We start from the raw sequence: 19,435 nt of genomic DNA on the forward strand, positions 1-19,435 counted from the left end.
TTATTTAATTTTCCTGAGGTCTAAGCAAACATTATATCTTTTTCGTAAATGGTCTTAGTAATAAAAACACTCAGGCTTCTTTAAGTGTTATTTCCAATTAGCTGTATCAGGAAATATATATTTCTTTTATTAAATATCCAGGATATAAGGTAAACAAGTAAAAATGGTAAGGTTATTCTGTTTAAATTAATTAAAAATATATTATAAAGTTACAATACAATTTAGTATTACTAATTTAAGTTCTTTATTTAACAGGGGAGTGCTTCGTTTTGGAACAGTTTAATTTATTATTTTGTATACTTTTTCCACTTGCTGTTCTTTAATTGGAAATCCTTCCTGAGAAGGTACACTAAACAAAAGGAAGATAAATATACATCGTTAGACTTTATAAAATTAATTTTTGCGAAAAATATTGTTTATTTGCTCTCAAATAAAGATTCTAGCTATTTTTAATGTGCTACGTTTTAGATAAGTACACTAGAAATTGTTTTAGTAAAATAGTTAAACATAAATTACATCCTTTGAGATACACTTGGTACAGGAACAAACTAAAACTTAAAGCAAATTCAAATCAATGAGGTAAGTACGAGTAACTAATTTGCCAACAAGACGCACAACTAAATATAAATAAACTAGTGGCATTACTTAAATTTCTGGAAATAAACTAACGTGCTAATTACTAATTAATAGTTTTGGCGTTCATCAGAAATAACTCAAAATTGTTTAATCCCGTAAGTCGACTAAGTAGGAATTTTGTTTTATTAGCGGAACTTTGATATAGTTCTGCGATTATTATTTATATTCTACTAACGAGAATGTTAGAAACTTCAAGCTTTAGGTCATGAAAGAAAGATACTTTTTGTAGTATGTGTTGAATCTAGCTGCTACATGATTTTCGTCATTTCACCAATGTTGTTAAAGCTGCTCTAAAAAGGCGTAGAATAAGAAAATATAAGCCAGTATGGTCTTATGGAAACAATAGTAGATGTTGAAAACGGTTTTAATATCTGCTGCTCTTTCTTGAATATCAATCTACATAAATCTACATAAAATTTTCTACAAATACTGATATCCTCATAATTTTAGAACTTGTTTACTGTTCCTTAGGGTTTTGAAAATGTGTCAAAAATGGGCATTTTCGACTTTTTCCATACATATAGTCATAAAAATTGGCGATTTTGTTAAAACTGCTGTTATTTACTAATTAAAAGGTGTAGAATAAAAAAATATGGGCCATTGTAGTCCTACGAGAATAGTAATAGACGTAGGGAATGTTTTAACCTTTATCATAAATAAGTGAAAAATAAGGGTCCAAAAAATTAATTTTCTCACAAAGCTTAGATACCTAACCCTTCAAAGGTGTATATATTCTGAATCTACATAAAATTTCCAACCAATGCTGGTATTTTCATAATTTTAGGACTTTGTTTACTATGTTTCTTAGGGTTTTGAAAATGTGTAAAAAATAGTCATAAAAATTGGCGATTTTCGTCACGTCATCGATTTTGTTTTGGTTTGGTTTGGCCAAACCAAACCAAACTGCTGTTATTTACTAATTAAAAGGCGTAGAATAAGAAAATATAGGCTATTGTAGTCCTACGAAAACAGTAATAGATTTAGGGGACGTTTTAAGCTTTATCACAAATAGCTAAAAACAAGGCATCCAACCCTTCAAAGGTGTATGTATTCTGAATTTATATAAAATTTCTAAAACTCTAAATTTTACTTCTCATAATGTTATAACTACGTTTCTTAGAAACTGGTAGTTAGGTCATGAAAGAAAGATAATTTTCGTTGCATTGTTGAAACCAATTTCTACAGCTTATAGATTTGTGAGTTTTGAATACTTGTTTTCACTTTTCGCTTGATTCAATTTGAGGCGGGTATCGATTTGCTCTTATTCAGTTTATATTGAGAGGCGAGGAAGAAATAACAAATGTTCGTCGACTATTGTACGGGTTTTTCTCTTTTTTAGATGCGGCGTTTGCCTTTGAGCCCGACTTCCTTTACCCTCTAGAAAACCTAACTGTTCCCCAAGGAAGAGATGCTGTTTTTACGTGCATAGTTAACAATTTGGGAGGATACAGGGTGAGTGGGGATTCAGCCACAGCCAGGGTGTGTATTTTTTCAATTTAATATTCCATGCACCTAACGACATCTGGAAGGAAATGTTCACAAAAACTTTATCAGCACAATTCGGATAATATGTCGTACATGAAGAACCGACTGCTGATATCGTTTTATGAACATTTCTTTCGGAAGATGATCCAGCACTTAGCACCGAGCACAGAAGCACTGATGCATTTCTGCACCTGCACAAGCACTCAGCACTTAGCACGTAATTATTATTCAGCACTATCGCTATATTTACGAAACAACATATTTTCACTATATAGGGCGTCAAAAAAATAGTGTATCTCATAAGTATCTATCGCCATTTGCTTTGGCACTAAAATATGTGCAAGAGCACCAAATTTCAGGAAAGTCGGTTTACCAATGTCCTTAAAAATAAACAAAATATATTTATTTAATATCCTTTCGAAGGTTTATTTAATTTCTTCGAGAAGCTAGAGCACATGTTCATAGAAACTTTTTGTTTTGGTTACTAGATACACTATTTTTTAGACACCCTGTATATTTAAATAATAATGTTATTTGTGCAACATTTTGAAAGAAAATATGTTGATTCATATCTATATACTACACTAGTATTCCTAGATTTAGATTGTTTATTTTTGATATATAGAAAATTGAAGACAAAACTAATCTGAACTGATTTAAATACTTAGTAGTTTAATATTGGGTAGTGTTTCTCATAGTTATGTTATTTTTATTATAAAAATATATTTAAACTTTTTCCTATATATCCAAATGTCACATAAACAATATCGAATATATGAGAAGTAATTTAAATGGTAATATTTTAATTATAATATGATTCTATCTTTCATTAAAGTCAATATAAATACGAAGTGGCAAATACTATTTATATTCGAAAATTTAAAATGTATATATTCGTGATTGGTTTCTATATCCGTAAAATATTTTAAATATTGTAGTTGGAGAAAAGAAATTTTAATTGACCTTTGAAACTTTATTTATATTTAGGAATATAACACACTATTTGTTTATCCTTAATTCTAGGTCATTTTCTACGCCGCATTGTATATATTAGAACAGATTGATGACTTTGCTGGTTTAGAAAATGTAAAACATTTTCTCTAAAGTAGACGTTTATTGCACATCACTTTAAACTTAAAACAGAAACCAGATCTTCTTTGACATGCCTACCCAACTAAACTAACAAAACCGTTAAGCATTTTACCAATAAACTGAACAGTGAACATAGCTGTATCTTTGCAGATTCTGTACAGCATATTTTAACTATAGCTCACAGATTAAATGATTATTTGTACAGGTTGGGTCAAATTCGACGCTTTTAAATGGAAACACCCTTTTCTATAGGAGATAGACAAAAACTAATATCGGTGTCTGGAGCTGAATTTTTGTCAAAAACATGATGGTGAAAACCGCATATCGATATCTGTTACCGTTTCGGATTTTTTCAAAAATATACATTTTTAACAAATCGCTGTAACTTTTTTGCTATGAAAAATTTTGTATTTTTATGAAAACATTTCCAAAGTATCTTTTTACGTAGAATTTAATGGTTTAAGTATAATTTTTTTAAAATTAATAATTTAAGAATTATCAACAAAAAATTTGATTTTTTATATGGAACACCCTGTAAATTTTTAATTTATTGAAAAGAATTTAAAATTACCTTTCCAAAAATATAACACACTTGTTATTTTGCTCGATTCCTCTTCGAGATATAGAGTATATAAAAATTCGCCCGCTTTAAATAAGTAGGCTTTGAACGGCACCGGCTGTAATGCAAAAAATTTCTAGCTGTGAGCATCAATTAAAACGAAAATAATATTTGCTATGAGAGATGCAGAATTTTATAACAATTTAAAATATATTTAACCAACATCAACACATTTAAACTATATCTAATAACAATAAAAATAAATAGCAAACCAAGACATGAGATTTTGCTACATACAGATGTTCGACATATCGACCGTCTTCTGTTATGGACAGACGAGGCACTTTTTGAACATTTCTCGCGGAATTCATTTCAGTGGGGGTGAAAAATACCTTCTCATAACTGCTAAGTATTTCTAATTCTTGTCTAGATTGTACGGAAGAATAATGAACCTTTATTCTTCCGCAAATATATCCATAGGATTAGATCCATGGGCACTAAGTCAGGCGGCCTCGACGGCCAACGGCTGGGATCTTGGTTAGCTACCCAATTATTCTTGAAATTGGCTGCAAAAATTTGCTGATAACATCAGCGTTCAAAGGCAGTGCGCCGTTTTGCTGGAAAAATATATTTTCGAGTTCTATTAAGGGCATATCATCAATAAGGGGTCCAAAGCCTACCAGTTAAAAGTGGCGAACTTTTATAAATTCTGTATTTCGAAGAGGATTATAACAAAATATCAAGTGTGCTATATTTTTGGAAAGGTAATTTTAAATTCTTTTCAGTTAATTAAAAAATTAAAATATTAATTTTAAAAAAATTATACTTAAACCATTAAATTCTACGTAAAAAGGTGCTTTGGAAATGTTTTCATAGAAATACAAAATTTTTCATAGCAAAAAAGTTACAGCGATTTGTTAAAAATGCACATTTTTGAAAAACACTCCGTAACTCCGAAACGGTAACAGATATTGATGTGCGGTTTTCACCATCATGTTTTTGATGAAAATTGAGCTCCAGACACCGGTCTATCTCCTATAGAAAAGGGTATTTCCATTTAAAAGCGTCGAATTTGACCCACCCTGTACTTAAAAAAGAATCGTTATTCAACATTTTTATGGAATAAATTATTGTTGTTATTACTCAACATTCTAAGTTCATAAATTGGCAATGCAAAAGCTTTCCCAGCAATGGCCACATTTGGAATTACGAATTTAAACAAGACCAAAATAATATATATTATAATAACCTAATATTCGAAAATGAAAAACAAGGTATCATTCAAACATATATTACAAATAATATTATAATTAAAATTTAATGGATATTTTCAAATTGACAAATTGAGTTTGCCACTAATGTAATACTATACGAAGTAATAAGCAAATACACAGATTTTTAAAATTTTTAATTATACAGGGTGGACCGAACTGTATGCCGGAAACTTTGGCAGCATATTCTACAGATAAAAATGAATAAAAAAGTTCGTATAAATGTATGTCCTAAAATGCTTAGTTTCGGAGACACAGGGTGTAGAAGTTTTATTTTTATTTCGATTTTTTCCAAATAATTTCTGAAGTAACGTCAAATGAAAATTGGTGCCTGGGAGTTTTTTGACATGAGAAATTTGATTTTGATGTCAATATGACTCCTACTTGTAGGTGGCGCCACCGACATGTGTTTTAACTGTTTTTTGAAGTATAAAACTATTGAGTAAAAACACATTTCTGTGATTTTTTACGTAAAAAATGTCTCTTGGTAAAAATCGCTGCGAGCAACCGTTCTCAAGTTATTTAGAATGGAAATAGTCAGTACATGTCATTATTGACAAAAAATAAACATATTGAGTAGATAGTTATTTGACTGAAATGATAAATTTGGGAAGTTTTTATTTTTTTAAACTAATCATAAATTTTTCTTCGAAAAAATGATGATAAAACAGTTTCAGTTGATCTTTTGGCACAAAAACATCTCATATTTATGATTTCAGTCTAATAACTATTTAGTCAACATGTTTAATTTATGTCAATAATGATGAAGTATTGATAATTTAGATTCCAAACATCTCGAGAATCATTAGAGGCATTTTTTTACGTAAAAAACGTCGTAAATGTATATTTTTTTACTCAGTACTTTTATACAGGTACGGACAAAAAGACTCTTCAAACCAGTTAAAAAATATGTAGGTGGCGCTCCCTACAGGTAGGAGTTATATTAACATCAAAATCAAATTTCCCATGACAAAAAACTCATTTTGATCCAAAGATCGACGTTACTTCAGAAATTATTTGGAAAAAATCGAAATAAATATGAAAATTCTACACCCTGTATCTCCAAAACTAAACATTCTAGAACATACATTTATACAATTTTTTTTTACCTATTTTTATCTGCAGATTATACTGCTGTTTCCGAAATACAATTCGGACTACCCTGTATTTTGAGTACGGTACTTCTAAAACTACAGGGGACGTTTTAACCTTCACAGGGTCGAAAAAATTCATTTTCTCACAAAACCAAGTCATCCAAGCTTTCAAAGATGTATATATTCTGGATCTACTCGTACATAAAATTTCCTACAAATTCTAAAAATTTTAAAATGTTTACTATTTTTCTATGACCTTTCTCCAGTATTTTCTTTCATAAATAAAATTTGTTTAAGCTTTCTATAATAAAAGTTCGACAAATTTTTCCGAACTAATTAAAAATATTTATTATAATATACTTCAACGTTTGCATAAAGAGATTCTAATCTAGTTCAGCCATTTAAAAGTTTGAAAGGTTTCCTTTGAGAAAAACAGTCTTACATTAATTAGATGCATTTGCAATTCTTCCTGTCCTCAGATACTTAAAGAAAAAACTTTATAAAATAACTAATAAAATTAAAACTGCGTCTTAACTTAGACTGGCATTTAAATTTGCGTTGGTTGGCTTCTCTTAAATATCAATTTAAACTGTATACACTTCATTAAATTTCAATTTTACAGCTATTGTCCCATTTAGGTTACAGCCAGTGGTTGCACGACGACGAAATTTAAGATCTTTACATACACAAAGATGTTTTTTATGTAAAAATTGTTTTAAATAAATTCTGTTTTTTTAGTTTATCTTCTTAACGGTATATAGGCCTGAGGAGGAATCTTCTATATTAAATTGAAAACTCAAAAGCGTTTTATCAGAAAATTATGAAATTAAATTGAAAAATTTACTTGAGCGAAAATACTATTTTGCCTTGCTCCATTCAAAAGTAAGGTTTTTTCAAAATTTAATTAAAAATATCATATTATATGTTTTTTTTTCAATTTTTCTTATACAGTATGTCCCAGGATTTTCTTTTTTATTATTGACATTTTGAGAAAAATAGATTCTTTATAAAAAAAATTGCTTGTTCTAAAATCGTTAATACCGTTTATATTTTTCCAAATTTCTTTACAAACAAATCATGAAAATATGGTTGTTTTGTTCATTTAACATTTAAAAAACAGCAAAAAATATGACGTTAATTAAAATTCTATCAACAACAAGCTAAAAAAAACTAAAAATATATAAGACATTAAAAACTTTCTAGAAAAAGGAATTTCTATCAGAACTATTTATATCAAGAAAACTATTTCTGAACATTATGAGAATCTTAGATGGTCTTCTAATTAACTTTGTTATTTAACTTGTACTTGAGATATCCAAAGAATTTGGAATTGATTACTGCGTATAGATCAGCAGACAAAATAAAGTTATTTGGAATTTATTTATGTTAATTACATTATCAGGAAAGTTCGTTGAAAATGTTGGGATTAATTTGAATATGAGCAATGCCGGAAAATCTAATAGAATATTTATTTATTTCGTATGCAGGTTGCTTGGATTAAAGCAGACACTAAAGCCATACTGGCCATTCATGAAAGCGTCATAACGAATAATGCCAGGTTGTCTGTAACACACAATGATTTCAATACATGGACCCTCAACATCAGGAGCGTTAAACGAGAGGACAGGGGCCAGTATATGTGTCAAGTCAACACCGATCCCATGAAAATGCAGGTAATTCTAACAGCAAATGCATTTTCCTGCTCAAATTTACATCTGAATCGCATTTTCCAATTCAAAACGGCTGTCTGTTTTATTCTACTCATTTTTAGCGTTCTTTACCTTTAAATAATTTATACCGGATGGTCCGAACTGTATTCCGGAAATTTCGCCAGCATATTCTGCAGATAAAAGTAAGTAAAAAAGTTCGTATAAATGTATGTCTTAAAATACTTAGTTTCGGAGTTACAGGGTGTAGAAGTTTCATTTTTATTTCGATTTTTTCCAAATAATTTCTGTAGTAAGGGGAGTTTTTTGACATGAGAAATTTGATTTTGATGTCATTATAACTCCTACTTGTAGAGGGCGCCACCTACATATTTTTAACTAACTTGAAGAGTAATAAATTTTCGTCCGTACCTGTATAAAACTACTGAGTGAAAAAATACACATTTCCGTGATTTTTAAACGGTTTTTAAACGGTTTTATTTAGCTCGACCCATACGGTATTTATTTATTTGGGTCAAAATTAGAAATTGAAATTTAAGTACCTTCCTGTTGTTAGATTGATCTGAAATTTGGTACACACCTTTAGTTCCGATGACAATACAATATAGTAATATCAATAACATTGTAAATCTAAGATGGCCGCCGGTACAAAATGGCGGATTTCATATTTTTCCACAACCCCTTCAATATGGGTATCAAATGAAAGGGCTACACTAGTAGAATACTGTGATTATGACAAAATTTAAAATCCAAGATGGACGTCGTTACAAAATGGCGTATTAGGTGAGGGCATGAGTAGTCGTGTCCAGAACAGTTGTGTCCAAGATTATGTGACGTTAGAAGGACAGATAAAAAAAAATAGGTGATGAATTTGTGAAAATGTTGCGGTCCAACATTGCCGTTACAAAAGGATTGGTAAATGGTGCTATAGGCCACATTACAGAAATTGTTTGGCCTCAGTTCCGTCGAACCCAAATGTACGAAAAAGATGTACCATCAGTTTGGATTGACTTTGGCAGAGACGGCATACACGTTATACACCCGAAAGCCATACAGTTTCCAGCAAAATTCAATTATGGTACGGCTGAAAGAAGGATGTTACCCTTAATTTTGTCATGGGCATCCACCGTCCATAAAATGCAGGGCAGCACAGTCGACCATGCAGTAGTGTATTTGGGCTCAAAATTGTTTGAGGAAGGGCAAGCATACGTGGCTCTAAGTCGAGTCAAGTCTCTGGAAGGGCTATGTATTGAGGAATTAGATTGTAATAAATTATCAGGTAAAAAACCATGTAATAATGATGCACTAAATTAATTAAATAGAATGAGGAATATTCGGTAGGCATTTCCGTTAAATACTAAAAACTAGAAAATAAAAAATCGGTAAAAAAACTTTTAAGTCAAACGGTTTTATCTTATGTGCACTGAAAACTAGAAAATAATAATAACAATTAGGTATTTTGAACTTCTAGTTCAGAAATATTTTAGTACTAGGCAGAATAGCTTTTAGGCTCTGAAATCCTACCTATGGCAAAGCATATCTTTATACTTTGGTAGATCATGAGCTCGGCGTTCGCTGGTGAAGCCGCCACGGCTGGTTATTGATTGTCAAAATCTCCAGTTACGATTATAGTAAGTCGATGCAATCCACACTTAGTATAGAAGAAAGTATTACAGCAATAGTTAATGGGCCCCACGTTTTTATTTTAGTCTAATATGCCTAAAAGCTATATTCTGCCTAGTACTAAAATATTTCTGAACTAGAAGTTCAAAATACCTAATTGTTATTATTATTTTCTAGTTTTCAGTGCACATAAGATAAAACCGTTTAACTTAAAAGTTTTTTTACCGATTTTTTTTACGTAAAGAACATCTCTTGGTAAAAATCGATACGACCAACCGTTCTCAAGATATTTAGAATGGAAATAGTCAATACAGATCAATATTGACAAAAAAATAAGCATGTTAAGAAGATATAATTAATTACAATTAAAATAAAATTAATCACAAATTTTTCTTCGAAAAAATGATGATAAAACAGTTTCTGTTGGACTTTTGGCACAAAAGATTTCAAATTTATGATTTCAGTATATAGGGGTCGTCATTTTCTTGACAACTTCTTGATCTTGTCTTGATTTCAAGACAAGATCACTGGCTACTGTGATTTTGGCTACTGTAGTATAATGAGCCCAAAGTTTTTGAATTTTTTGAAAATTAGATGCCTGATCCTCGATTTTACGCATAAAGCATATCACATTAACCAATCTCACAGCGACTTTTAAATAGGGGGTTCCCCTTTAATAAACGAATTTTAAATGGGGGTTCCCCTTTTGTCAAGATATCAAGAAATTTCAAGATTTCTTGAATCAAGACAAGAAATCAACTCTCAAGAAATGGTCAAGACAAGATTTTCTTTTAATTCTTGAAAATATTTCAAGACAAGACAAGAAATTGCTTGTCAAGACAAGATTTCTTGTCTTGCCGATCCCTATCAGTATAATAACTAATTATTCATCATGTTTAATTTATGTCAATGATGACAGGTATTGATAATTTCGATTCAAAATATATCGAGAACCATTTCTCTTAGCGATTTTTATCAAGATACATTTCTTACGTAAAAAACGTCGTAAATGTATATTTTTTTACTCAGTAGTATTATACAGGTACGGGCGAAAAGTTATTACTCCTCAAACCAGGTTAAAAAAATGCAGGTGGCGCCCCCGACAAGTAGGCGTCATACTGACATCGCAATCGACTTTCTCAGGTCAAAAAACGCCCAGACACCGATTTTCATCCAAATATTGACGTTACTTCAGAAATTATTTGAGAAAAAATCGAAATAAAAGTGAAAATTCTACACCCTGTATCTCCGAAACTAAGTATTTTAGGACATACATTTATACGAACTTTTTTACCTATTTTTTTCTGCAAAATATGCTGCCGAAGTTTCCGGAATACAGTTCGGACCACCCTGTATTATCACCTTTTTTTTTCAATTCCAGACAGCATATTTAGAGGTCGTCATACCTCCAGACATTATGTACGAAGAGACCTCAGGGGACATGATGGTACCAGAAGGAGGTTCGGCCAAACTGGTTTGTAAGGCTCGGGGATTCCCCAAGCCCAGGATCATCTGGAGACGGGAAGATGGCGGATCGATCATGCCTCGTGGCAGCGAAGGTTTGAAAAAAGAACCTTTGACTGCATTCGAAGGTGAAGTGCTTAGTCTGACCAAAGTGACAAGGTCTGAAATGGGGGCTTATATGTGTATTGCTGCCAACGGTGTGCCTCCGTCTGTAAGCAAGAGAATGATGCTGCACGTCCATTGTAAGTAAATCTTGTTTTTTTTGTCCGTTATTTACAAAGTTGATCGTTTCTTTCACGACGCCCTCTAAATTTTTAGTTTATTGTACCATTGTAAACCCTTAATATTCACAATAAACCTTGCCCTAAAGACGATTCATTTCTCATTTAAATTAAAATGGGAATTTGCCACTTTTTGCGAATTATTTTTTTTCCCTCGATCTTGTTCTCTAGCAGCCATGACAATCATATATCTTGTACAGAATGGGCTCTTTCACTATATTTTGTAATTAGCATAATTGAATAAAGCAATTAATTCTAGAATTTTCTGCTATCTCACTTTCGAAAAATTTGAAGTCGTTCTTAAGAAAATAAATAAAAACAAAAAAGCCCAGAATAAAAATCCGCACTGTATGTTTAATACGTCACACCTGGCATGTTGAAAAGCGGCAACACGGCCGGGCCACCATGCTGACCCACCACCACCTCCACACAAGGCCATTCAACCTTTTCCAATATGGCGGAGTTAGAAGTGCTTTATTTGGCGCGTATTTTAAAACATGTTTTATTTCCAAATAGACATTTTTCACACAAATGTCGGGTTAGATTACGTAATATTTCACTAATTTTTTAATATACAGGGAGTCTAAAGCTCTCCACATAAGTATGGAATTTTTTGTATTATTACATTTATGAAAACATCAGTTAGTTACTTTTTATAAAGAGGTCTGCTTTCTCAGAAAATAGGTAGGTAGTGTACTAGTGTGTAAATATTCAAACTTGAGGTAGCATATATAGGGTGTTCAAAATCATCGGAAAAAGAAATAACCAGAAATATATGACAGAAAATAGCAATATAAACTAAATATTCAATTGCAAACACTTACCACTTACCAAACACTATACTATTATGGACAATATAGGAAGTTACTTGTCTTAGTAAAAGCTATGGTAAATGCTCTTGGAATTATAAACTACACTGGCTTGGGTCAAAAAATATGGAATATTTTTCTTAAGTTTTGCAGCATTACACAAATGGGAATAAATTTAAACTATAATAGGTGAGGATAACTAAAAAATATAATATGTGTTTCAAGATTTTATATAGAAAAAAAACTAAATACCTTTTTATAACGTCATTTCTTTTTTTTGCATAGTTCTTCATAGTATGTGAGGGGCAATTGTGACCTAAAAAAAGACTTACATCCAGGCCATTTATATTTTCAAATGTGAATGTTGTCAATATCTTTCTGTTATCATTTTGATGTAAAAAGCTTGACTATTCTCCCAATATTTTACTTATAGTAAGGTAAGTGTAAGCAGTAGCCATAACTAAATCCTCACTAGGGTAACAGAGGCTTTTGACCTTTTTGAGGCATATTTAATGCACTTCTTACCCGAGAACTACTAGTAGGAGTGAAATTATCTCTTTTAATAGCTGTCAACCATCTTTTACGAAGCTCGTCATTTTTGGGGAATATAAAAGCAGAAACCTTGGGACCCCCTCTATAATTCTCGTGACAATTTGGAACCAGAGCATGTAAAAGGTATGCTACAATAAAATGTTAATACCTATCTTTTGATTATTGTAAGTAACCATTATAAAGTACTATACAGACTAGCGGTGAAGGCTTTTTACTCATTTAGGTGTAATATCTTGATAAATACTTCTAGTTCTTACCTTAAAATAATTAATAATAGAGGAGTACGACAAGCACAAAAGTTTGAAGTTCCCTATGTGAAATGTCTGGTTTGGATTTTTATTACACTGTTATTTTATCACAATTTTCTGATCACACCATGCACTGAACACTAAGAACTAAACAAACGTGTTGCAGAAGCACAACAAACTAGAGATAATTAATTATTTCTGGTATGCCATCAGAACGAGAAACCACTACCGGCTTTTCAGATTAAAGGTAAACAATTTAATAATGCGCTGCCTTCGCCGCCATATTTGCCTTGCCCATATCATGTTGATTGGCCTTGAGTTGAGGTGGTGCTGGTCAAATCAAATCGCAATGTTGCCAGTTGTTTGCTGGCGCACGAGCACGGTTCTGCAATGTGATTGGGCGTATTTTTCATACGTCATCAATTGGCGCTTTAAAATTATTTCAAATTAAAGCAATTTTGAGGGCAATTTTGATGTTTACGCATTTTTTCACTTGCCAGAAGGTTGAACGGTCAGGTTAGTACCGACAGTTATCATTTACTCTGATAAATATTTAAATAAACTTTTCAAATTTCAATCCTTCATATTTTCTCAATGACTCGACCGATTTTCAAAAACGAAGCGGGGAAATATAGAGAATAGAAAGCTCTGCGGCGACACTTGACCCCCCTTCCCATTTGAAAAAAGCTTTTTTTGAAAAAAGATTTTGCAATCATTTTTGGGGAAAAAGTTGTCCCCCTCACAAACAAAATTGACGTGTTTTTTAATTTTTTGAAAAAAAAAATTGCTCTGGCCGTTATGCTTTGCGGAACGTTTTCGATGGGCCACCCTGTATTTTTACAGTAGTACATTAAATTTTTCAAAAATAATCATGGACCCAAGAATACTGGATTAGGATATCGAATGGGAATGCATAAAGTAAACATATTATGCTATGCCGATGACGCAGTACTTATTGCAGAGTCAGAGGACGACCTCCAAAGAATGCTACAAGCTTTTAACAGACAGGCAGAAAAACTTAACATGCAAATTTCCACAAATAAGACCAAATGCATGACCATTACAAAGGAGCCTCTACGGTGCAAATTGGTAATAAAAAACAAAACTATTGATCAGATAATGTCATTCGAATACCTCGGATGCAAAATTACAAACTCAGGGTTCCTGGAAGAAAAAGTAAGGAAACAAGCCAATAAAGCTGCCGCAATATCAGGACATCTTAAATATCCCATATGGAAAAACAAACATTTGAGTACAGAATGTAAGTCAAGAATATACAAACCCTGCATACGACCAGTGATGACATATGGTGCGGAAACCAGAGCTGAAACATCAGTAACAAAGAGAATCCTACGAATACTGAAATGAAAACCTTAAGAATGATAACTGGATACACATTGAGGGACAGACAGAGAAATGTAGACATAAGAGAAAAGTGCCAAACAAACGACGTTGTCAGATGGATAAGGCAGAGAAGAAGAGAATGGAATCAGCATGTCAATAGAATGGGCCCCGACAGAATGGCCATAATAATTCGCAACAACGTACCCCATGGCAGGAGACCTACTGGACGACCACCTAAGCGTTGGCAAGACAGTTGGCAGTCAACCTCGCAAGAGTTGCTTAGACGAGGAGGAAACCGGAACTAAACAGGCGATACGCCTTCTAAAAGAAGAAGAAGAAGAAGAAAAATAATCATAATTTTGTCAAAAAGGTTGAAGAATTTAGGAATTTACCGAGTAGTTAATTTAACCGTGAATAACTTTTGAAGGAGCAGGTTTATCGAAAATTGTAAAAAATTATTGCGCAAAAATTCCATTTTTCGACTGAATTTAGGTACAGCTATAAATTTTTTGCGTTAAAGTTAACTAAAGATGACAGTTAATTTTGACATTCGATATATGTTGACAAGCGCCTACTATGTTTCTCTGTGTAAAATATAAAAGACAACCCTGGTATAATTTACATTATACCTGTCTGGTATATTTGTTTTCAAGTATTTTCTGGTGACAGGAACATGTTTTTGTTCTATTATCGCTTCACTCAAAAGCAAACAGCATAAAAAACAGAGTTGCTCTCGGCGAGAAGTAATCTTTTAGAATTTGTAAAAAGGAAGGAGAATAGACGCCTAATGGTAAAAGTTTTAAAGTGAATATGCAGAATCTTAAGCTCTACAATAGGGAACAAATCGGCAATAATAAGGTGGAAGTTGGTGAGCACTCAAGGTGCTCCGGACTGAATTAAAAATTCTCACGCTTTTTAACGATAAAGCCGGAGCCAATTCTTTATTATCATTCCTTATAAGATGACTTTCAATTTTAGGTTATGTATATTTACAGGACCCTATTCGACACGGCCGAGATGTATACTTCATCGGAGCGGGCCATAAAACTTTAGGGCGCAATCAAATTATTCACCATATTGTTACTCGCCTAACAAAAACCGAAAACTGATAACAAAAGAGTCAAATTGATTAACTTTGGGAAAAGTAACCCGCTGTTCTCAAACAACTATGAATTGGGATTGTTTTCCAACTCCGGCAACGGATCCTAATCGCTAATTTCGAATTATTTACGCATTTAAGTCATTTTTGCACTACCTCGCTAGTATATTTCACATTATTATTATTGTGACATCTACAAACATCATCTAAAGTTAAAAATAACCTTCAAAAGAAAAAGTATTTAATTATGTCCAAAAAATGGCTAACTTTATTAATGCAAACTTTTTAACAGCATGAAAAAATTAGAAAATGCACTTAGCGCTGCATATAATACTACTGTAAAATGCTCTCACTTTTAGCGTAAAGATTTAAATGGAAAGGTAAAAATTTAAATGAATTTAACTGTAGTTGGTTTTGATATGATAAACATTTATTATAGCTGAAAATTTAATTTATATTTTAACAACTGATATATCCTCAAAAAATATCCCTTTTAAAAGTCTACAAAATATTTTATATTATTATGATAAAAGTATTACTTTATTTTCTTTTTTTTTTATGAAAAATCGATTTTAAAAAAACGGGATATCACACCCCAATAAATTATGTGGAGCAGTCGGTAGGATTATCGTCTTCTATGTAGTATATTAATTATATTTTGCAAAAGTAAAGCCAATAAAATATTATTAGTGGTAGTATATTTTTTCAATATAGATGTCTACTTTTATTGTATACTTAGAACAACCTGAGGCGAATACTAATTTAGTGCAGAACATAATACAGCAATAAGTAGGCCCTATGTCGGCGACGAAGCAATATTTTTCGATGTTATTTTTTGTGCATTTGAGAAAGCCGGGTTCACATTATTTTATATTGCTGTCCCTTCTTGATCGCTATTTATGGCAACTGACTTTAACACTTATTCAATAAATTCGGGTAGATATACTTGTATCACGTCGCCAGATATTTGATTTATTACCTTTTTTCTTATATACTTCTAATATACGACATAACCAAACCAATATGTGTTTTTTTTAATAGATACTCACTGTGTTACGTTCTTGACCAAAAAATTTAATCAAAGTTAATGTAAATTTTTTGATCAAATGTTTATAAATGTGATACATTCATCATTCTAAACATTTAAAAAATCAATTCAAAATCGTTTAATAAAGTATGTCATTTACAAGGAGAGCAAATAATATAAATTAATCCCGGGATACAAGACATTCAAACTAAAATTACATTTAATAAATCATTTCAACCATTAGAATAATTTTTCTTTAAATGAAAGTCCAATAAAATATCTATGTCATTTCTGCTAGCAACTTGAAATAATTAAAAAGATATAAAAAATCGTATTTGGTTTTCAATTCCAGATTTCACCTTTCAATAACAGATTATATCCTTTTTTAAGCCTTTAAAAATTGACAAAATAGTAAAAAAATGTTTTTTTATGTTATAATTAAGTATCCGTTTAGTTAGATGAAGCTCTAGAATTATTTTAAAGCATTATAATTTAAAGTTATACCGGGTGCGTCTCAAAAGTGGCTCACCCCTATAACTGTATTTTTTCAGATAAAAAACGAGATTTGGTGTGTTAGTATATGACTTAAATTAGGATTGATTGACGTATTCAATTCTTTTTGGTCACTTCCTGTTTCACCGGAAATGACTACAACTTTTGATTTTTAAACAACACCCCCGGTATTTTTTTACTTTATTCGATAGAAAATTAACAGTCTGAATAAAATGACATATCATATGTCAAATTTTAAAATTCGCATAACATCAATTCACAACGGTTCATAACGACAATTTGACTCGAAATACCAAGTGTATGGTACCAAATTATTCCTAAAAAAAAATGTTTTTTTCCAGGTTCCGGTAAAACAGGAAGTGGCTATAAACAAATAAAACAATTCAATCCGAATTGAAAAAATAAAAAAGTTATTGGGGTGAGCCACTTTTGAGACGCACCCGGTATACTCTACTGATTTTAATGAACATTATGAACTTTCAGTTGCAGTAGCGAAAAAGTGAAATAAATTAACTCTAAAGCAACACAAAAAATAATATTAATGAAGTAGGCAAAAGATCAAAAATTATTTCAACTGAGATTCACATTCCGCTTAACTATAATAAATTAATTCTACATCAGTTATTTTCTCATCGCTAGTTTTAACTATTTATTTAATTATCTCACCCCTTCGAAATTTTTATATCCAGACTATTTAATAGATAGATTTAATAAAAATTAATGTTATGTACCAATATAAATCTAAATTTTTTCGAGTGATAAAAAAGGGTTTTTGTTGAACGTCAGAAAATTTAATAGAATATAATATAGTGAACTCTACAACAGAGCCATTAAAATAAATTTTAATATTCAGTAATAATCCCTTGCATAGTTTTGATACATTATGTCCCGTATCGTTACATACCGGATAATGACCGACATGGCTAGCAGTCAAATTTACGAGCTCATTTTTAATGAGCCATTGTCTATTTAGCAGAGAGCAATTGTACTAGTTTGTCATAGGGCATGTATTTTCCACCACCAGCGCTACCATATATATTTTTAAGGTCCTTTTTGTTATCTGTGGTCTGTTCAAAACGTATTCGAAACATACTCTATCTCCCATTTTATTAATATTATTAAATTATTATTTTTAGAATGGAATTCATTGCTAATATCAAGAGTTTTATTAATTTCTTATAAATAAATTAATATTGGTAAGAGAAATCTGATTATATCACTGCATTCTTCATAAAAAGAACTATATTTGGACTGCATGATTATGTCAGCAAAAAAATTCTAGTGAGATGGCAAGATTTTTAATATACAGGGTGGCCCATCGAAAACGTTCTGCAAGGCATAAGGGCCAGGGTATTTTTTTTTCAAAAAATCCAAAAACACGTCAATTTTGTTTGTGAGGGGGACAACTTTTGCCCCAAAAATTATTGCAAAATCTTTAACCCTCTAAGCGGGGGCGTCATCCCCCAACTTTTTTCAAATGGGAAGGGGGGTCAAGAGGCGCAAAGTCCCCAAACTTTTCAAATTTCAATCTTTCATATTTTCTCAATGACTCGACCGATTTTCAAAAACGAAGCGGGGAAATATAGAGAATAAAAAGCTCTTTTCATTGCGGTGCCACTTCCCATTTGAAAAAAGTTGGGGGATGACACCCCCGCTTAGAGGGTTGAAGATTTTGCAATCATTTTTGGAGTAAAAGTTGTCCCCCCACAAACAAAATTGACGTGTTTTTGAATTTTCTGAAAAAAATTACTCTGGTCGTTATGCCTTGCGGAACGTTTTCGATGGGCCAGCCTGTATTTTTCAATGCTATGTAATTATTAAGGATATTCATATATTTTTTAAATTATTAAGGATAAATTTACTTATATTGTACACTAAATCTGATTACACCACTGCATTCCTCATAAAAAGAGCTATCTTTTGACTATATAATTATGCCCACAAAAATTTTTCTATTGAGATGGCAAGATTTTTCATATATTTTTTAATGCTATGTAATTATTAAGGATATTTAAAAATATCTCATAAATCAAGGAATATTGGTACACTAAATCTGATTACACCACTGCATTCCTCATAAAAAGAGCTATCTTTTGACTATATAATTATGCCCACAAAAATTTTTCTATTGAGATGGCAAGATTTTTCATATATTTTTTAATGCTATGTAATTATTAAGGATATTTAAAAATCTCTCAAAAATCAAGGAACAGTGGTACACTAAATCTGATTACACCACTGCATTCCTCATAAAAAGAGCTATCTTTTGACTATATAATTATGCCCACAAAAATTTTTCTATTGAGATGGCAAGATTTTTCATATATTTTTTAATGCTATGTAATTATTAAGGATATTTAAAAATATCTCATAAATCAAGGAATATTGGTACACTAAATCTGATTACACCACTGCATTCCTCATAAAAAAGAGCTATCTTTTGACTATATAATTATGCCCACAAAAATTTTTCTTCTATTGAGATGGCAAGATTTTTTTTATATATTTTTTAATGCTATGTAATTATTAAGGATATTTAAAATATCTCATACAATCAAGGAATATTAAGTACACTAAATCTGATTACACCACTGCATTCCTCATAAAAAGAGCTATCTTTTTGACTATATATATATGCCCACAAAATTTTTCTATTGAGATGGCAAGATTT

General features: G+C 31.4%; 1 protein-coding gene across 3 annotated transcripts in view; it reads left to right on the top strand.

Annotated features, from left to right (window-relative positions):
- Positions 1-19,435, top strand: part of LOC115887176 (lachesin-like) — a 66,664-nt gene that overhangs the window by 44,084 nt on the left and 3,145 nt on the right. For 2 of the 3 annotated variants that reach the window (XM_030906522.1, XM_030906520.1), the window contains exons 4-6: positions 1,976-2,115; positions 7,625-7,810; positions 10,809-11,133. In XM_030906522.1, the coding sequence (XP_030762382.1) occupies positions 1,976-2,115; positions 7,625-7,810; positions 10,809-11,133 (651 nt within the window). The remainder of the gene's footprint in view (positions 1-1,975; positions 2,116-7,624; positions 7,811-10,808; positions 11,134-19,435) is intronic. The other variant, XM_030906523.1, reaches the window with a different exon arrangement.

This window comes from Sitophilus oryzae, unplaced genomic scaffold (genome assembly GCF_002938485.1).
Source record: "Sitophilus oryzae breed Bouriz unplaced genomic scaffold, Soryzae_2.0 scaffold_552_pilon_pilon, whole genome shotgun sequence".
Classification (NCBI taxonomy): Eukaryota; Metazoa; Arthropoda; class Insecta; order Coleoptera; family Curculionidae; genus Sitophilus; species Sitophilus oryzae.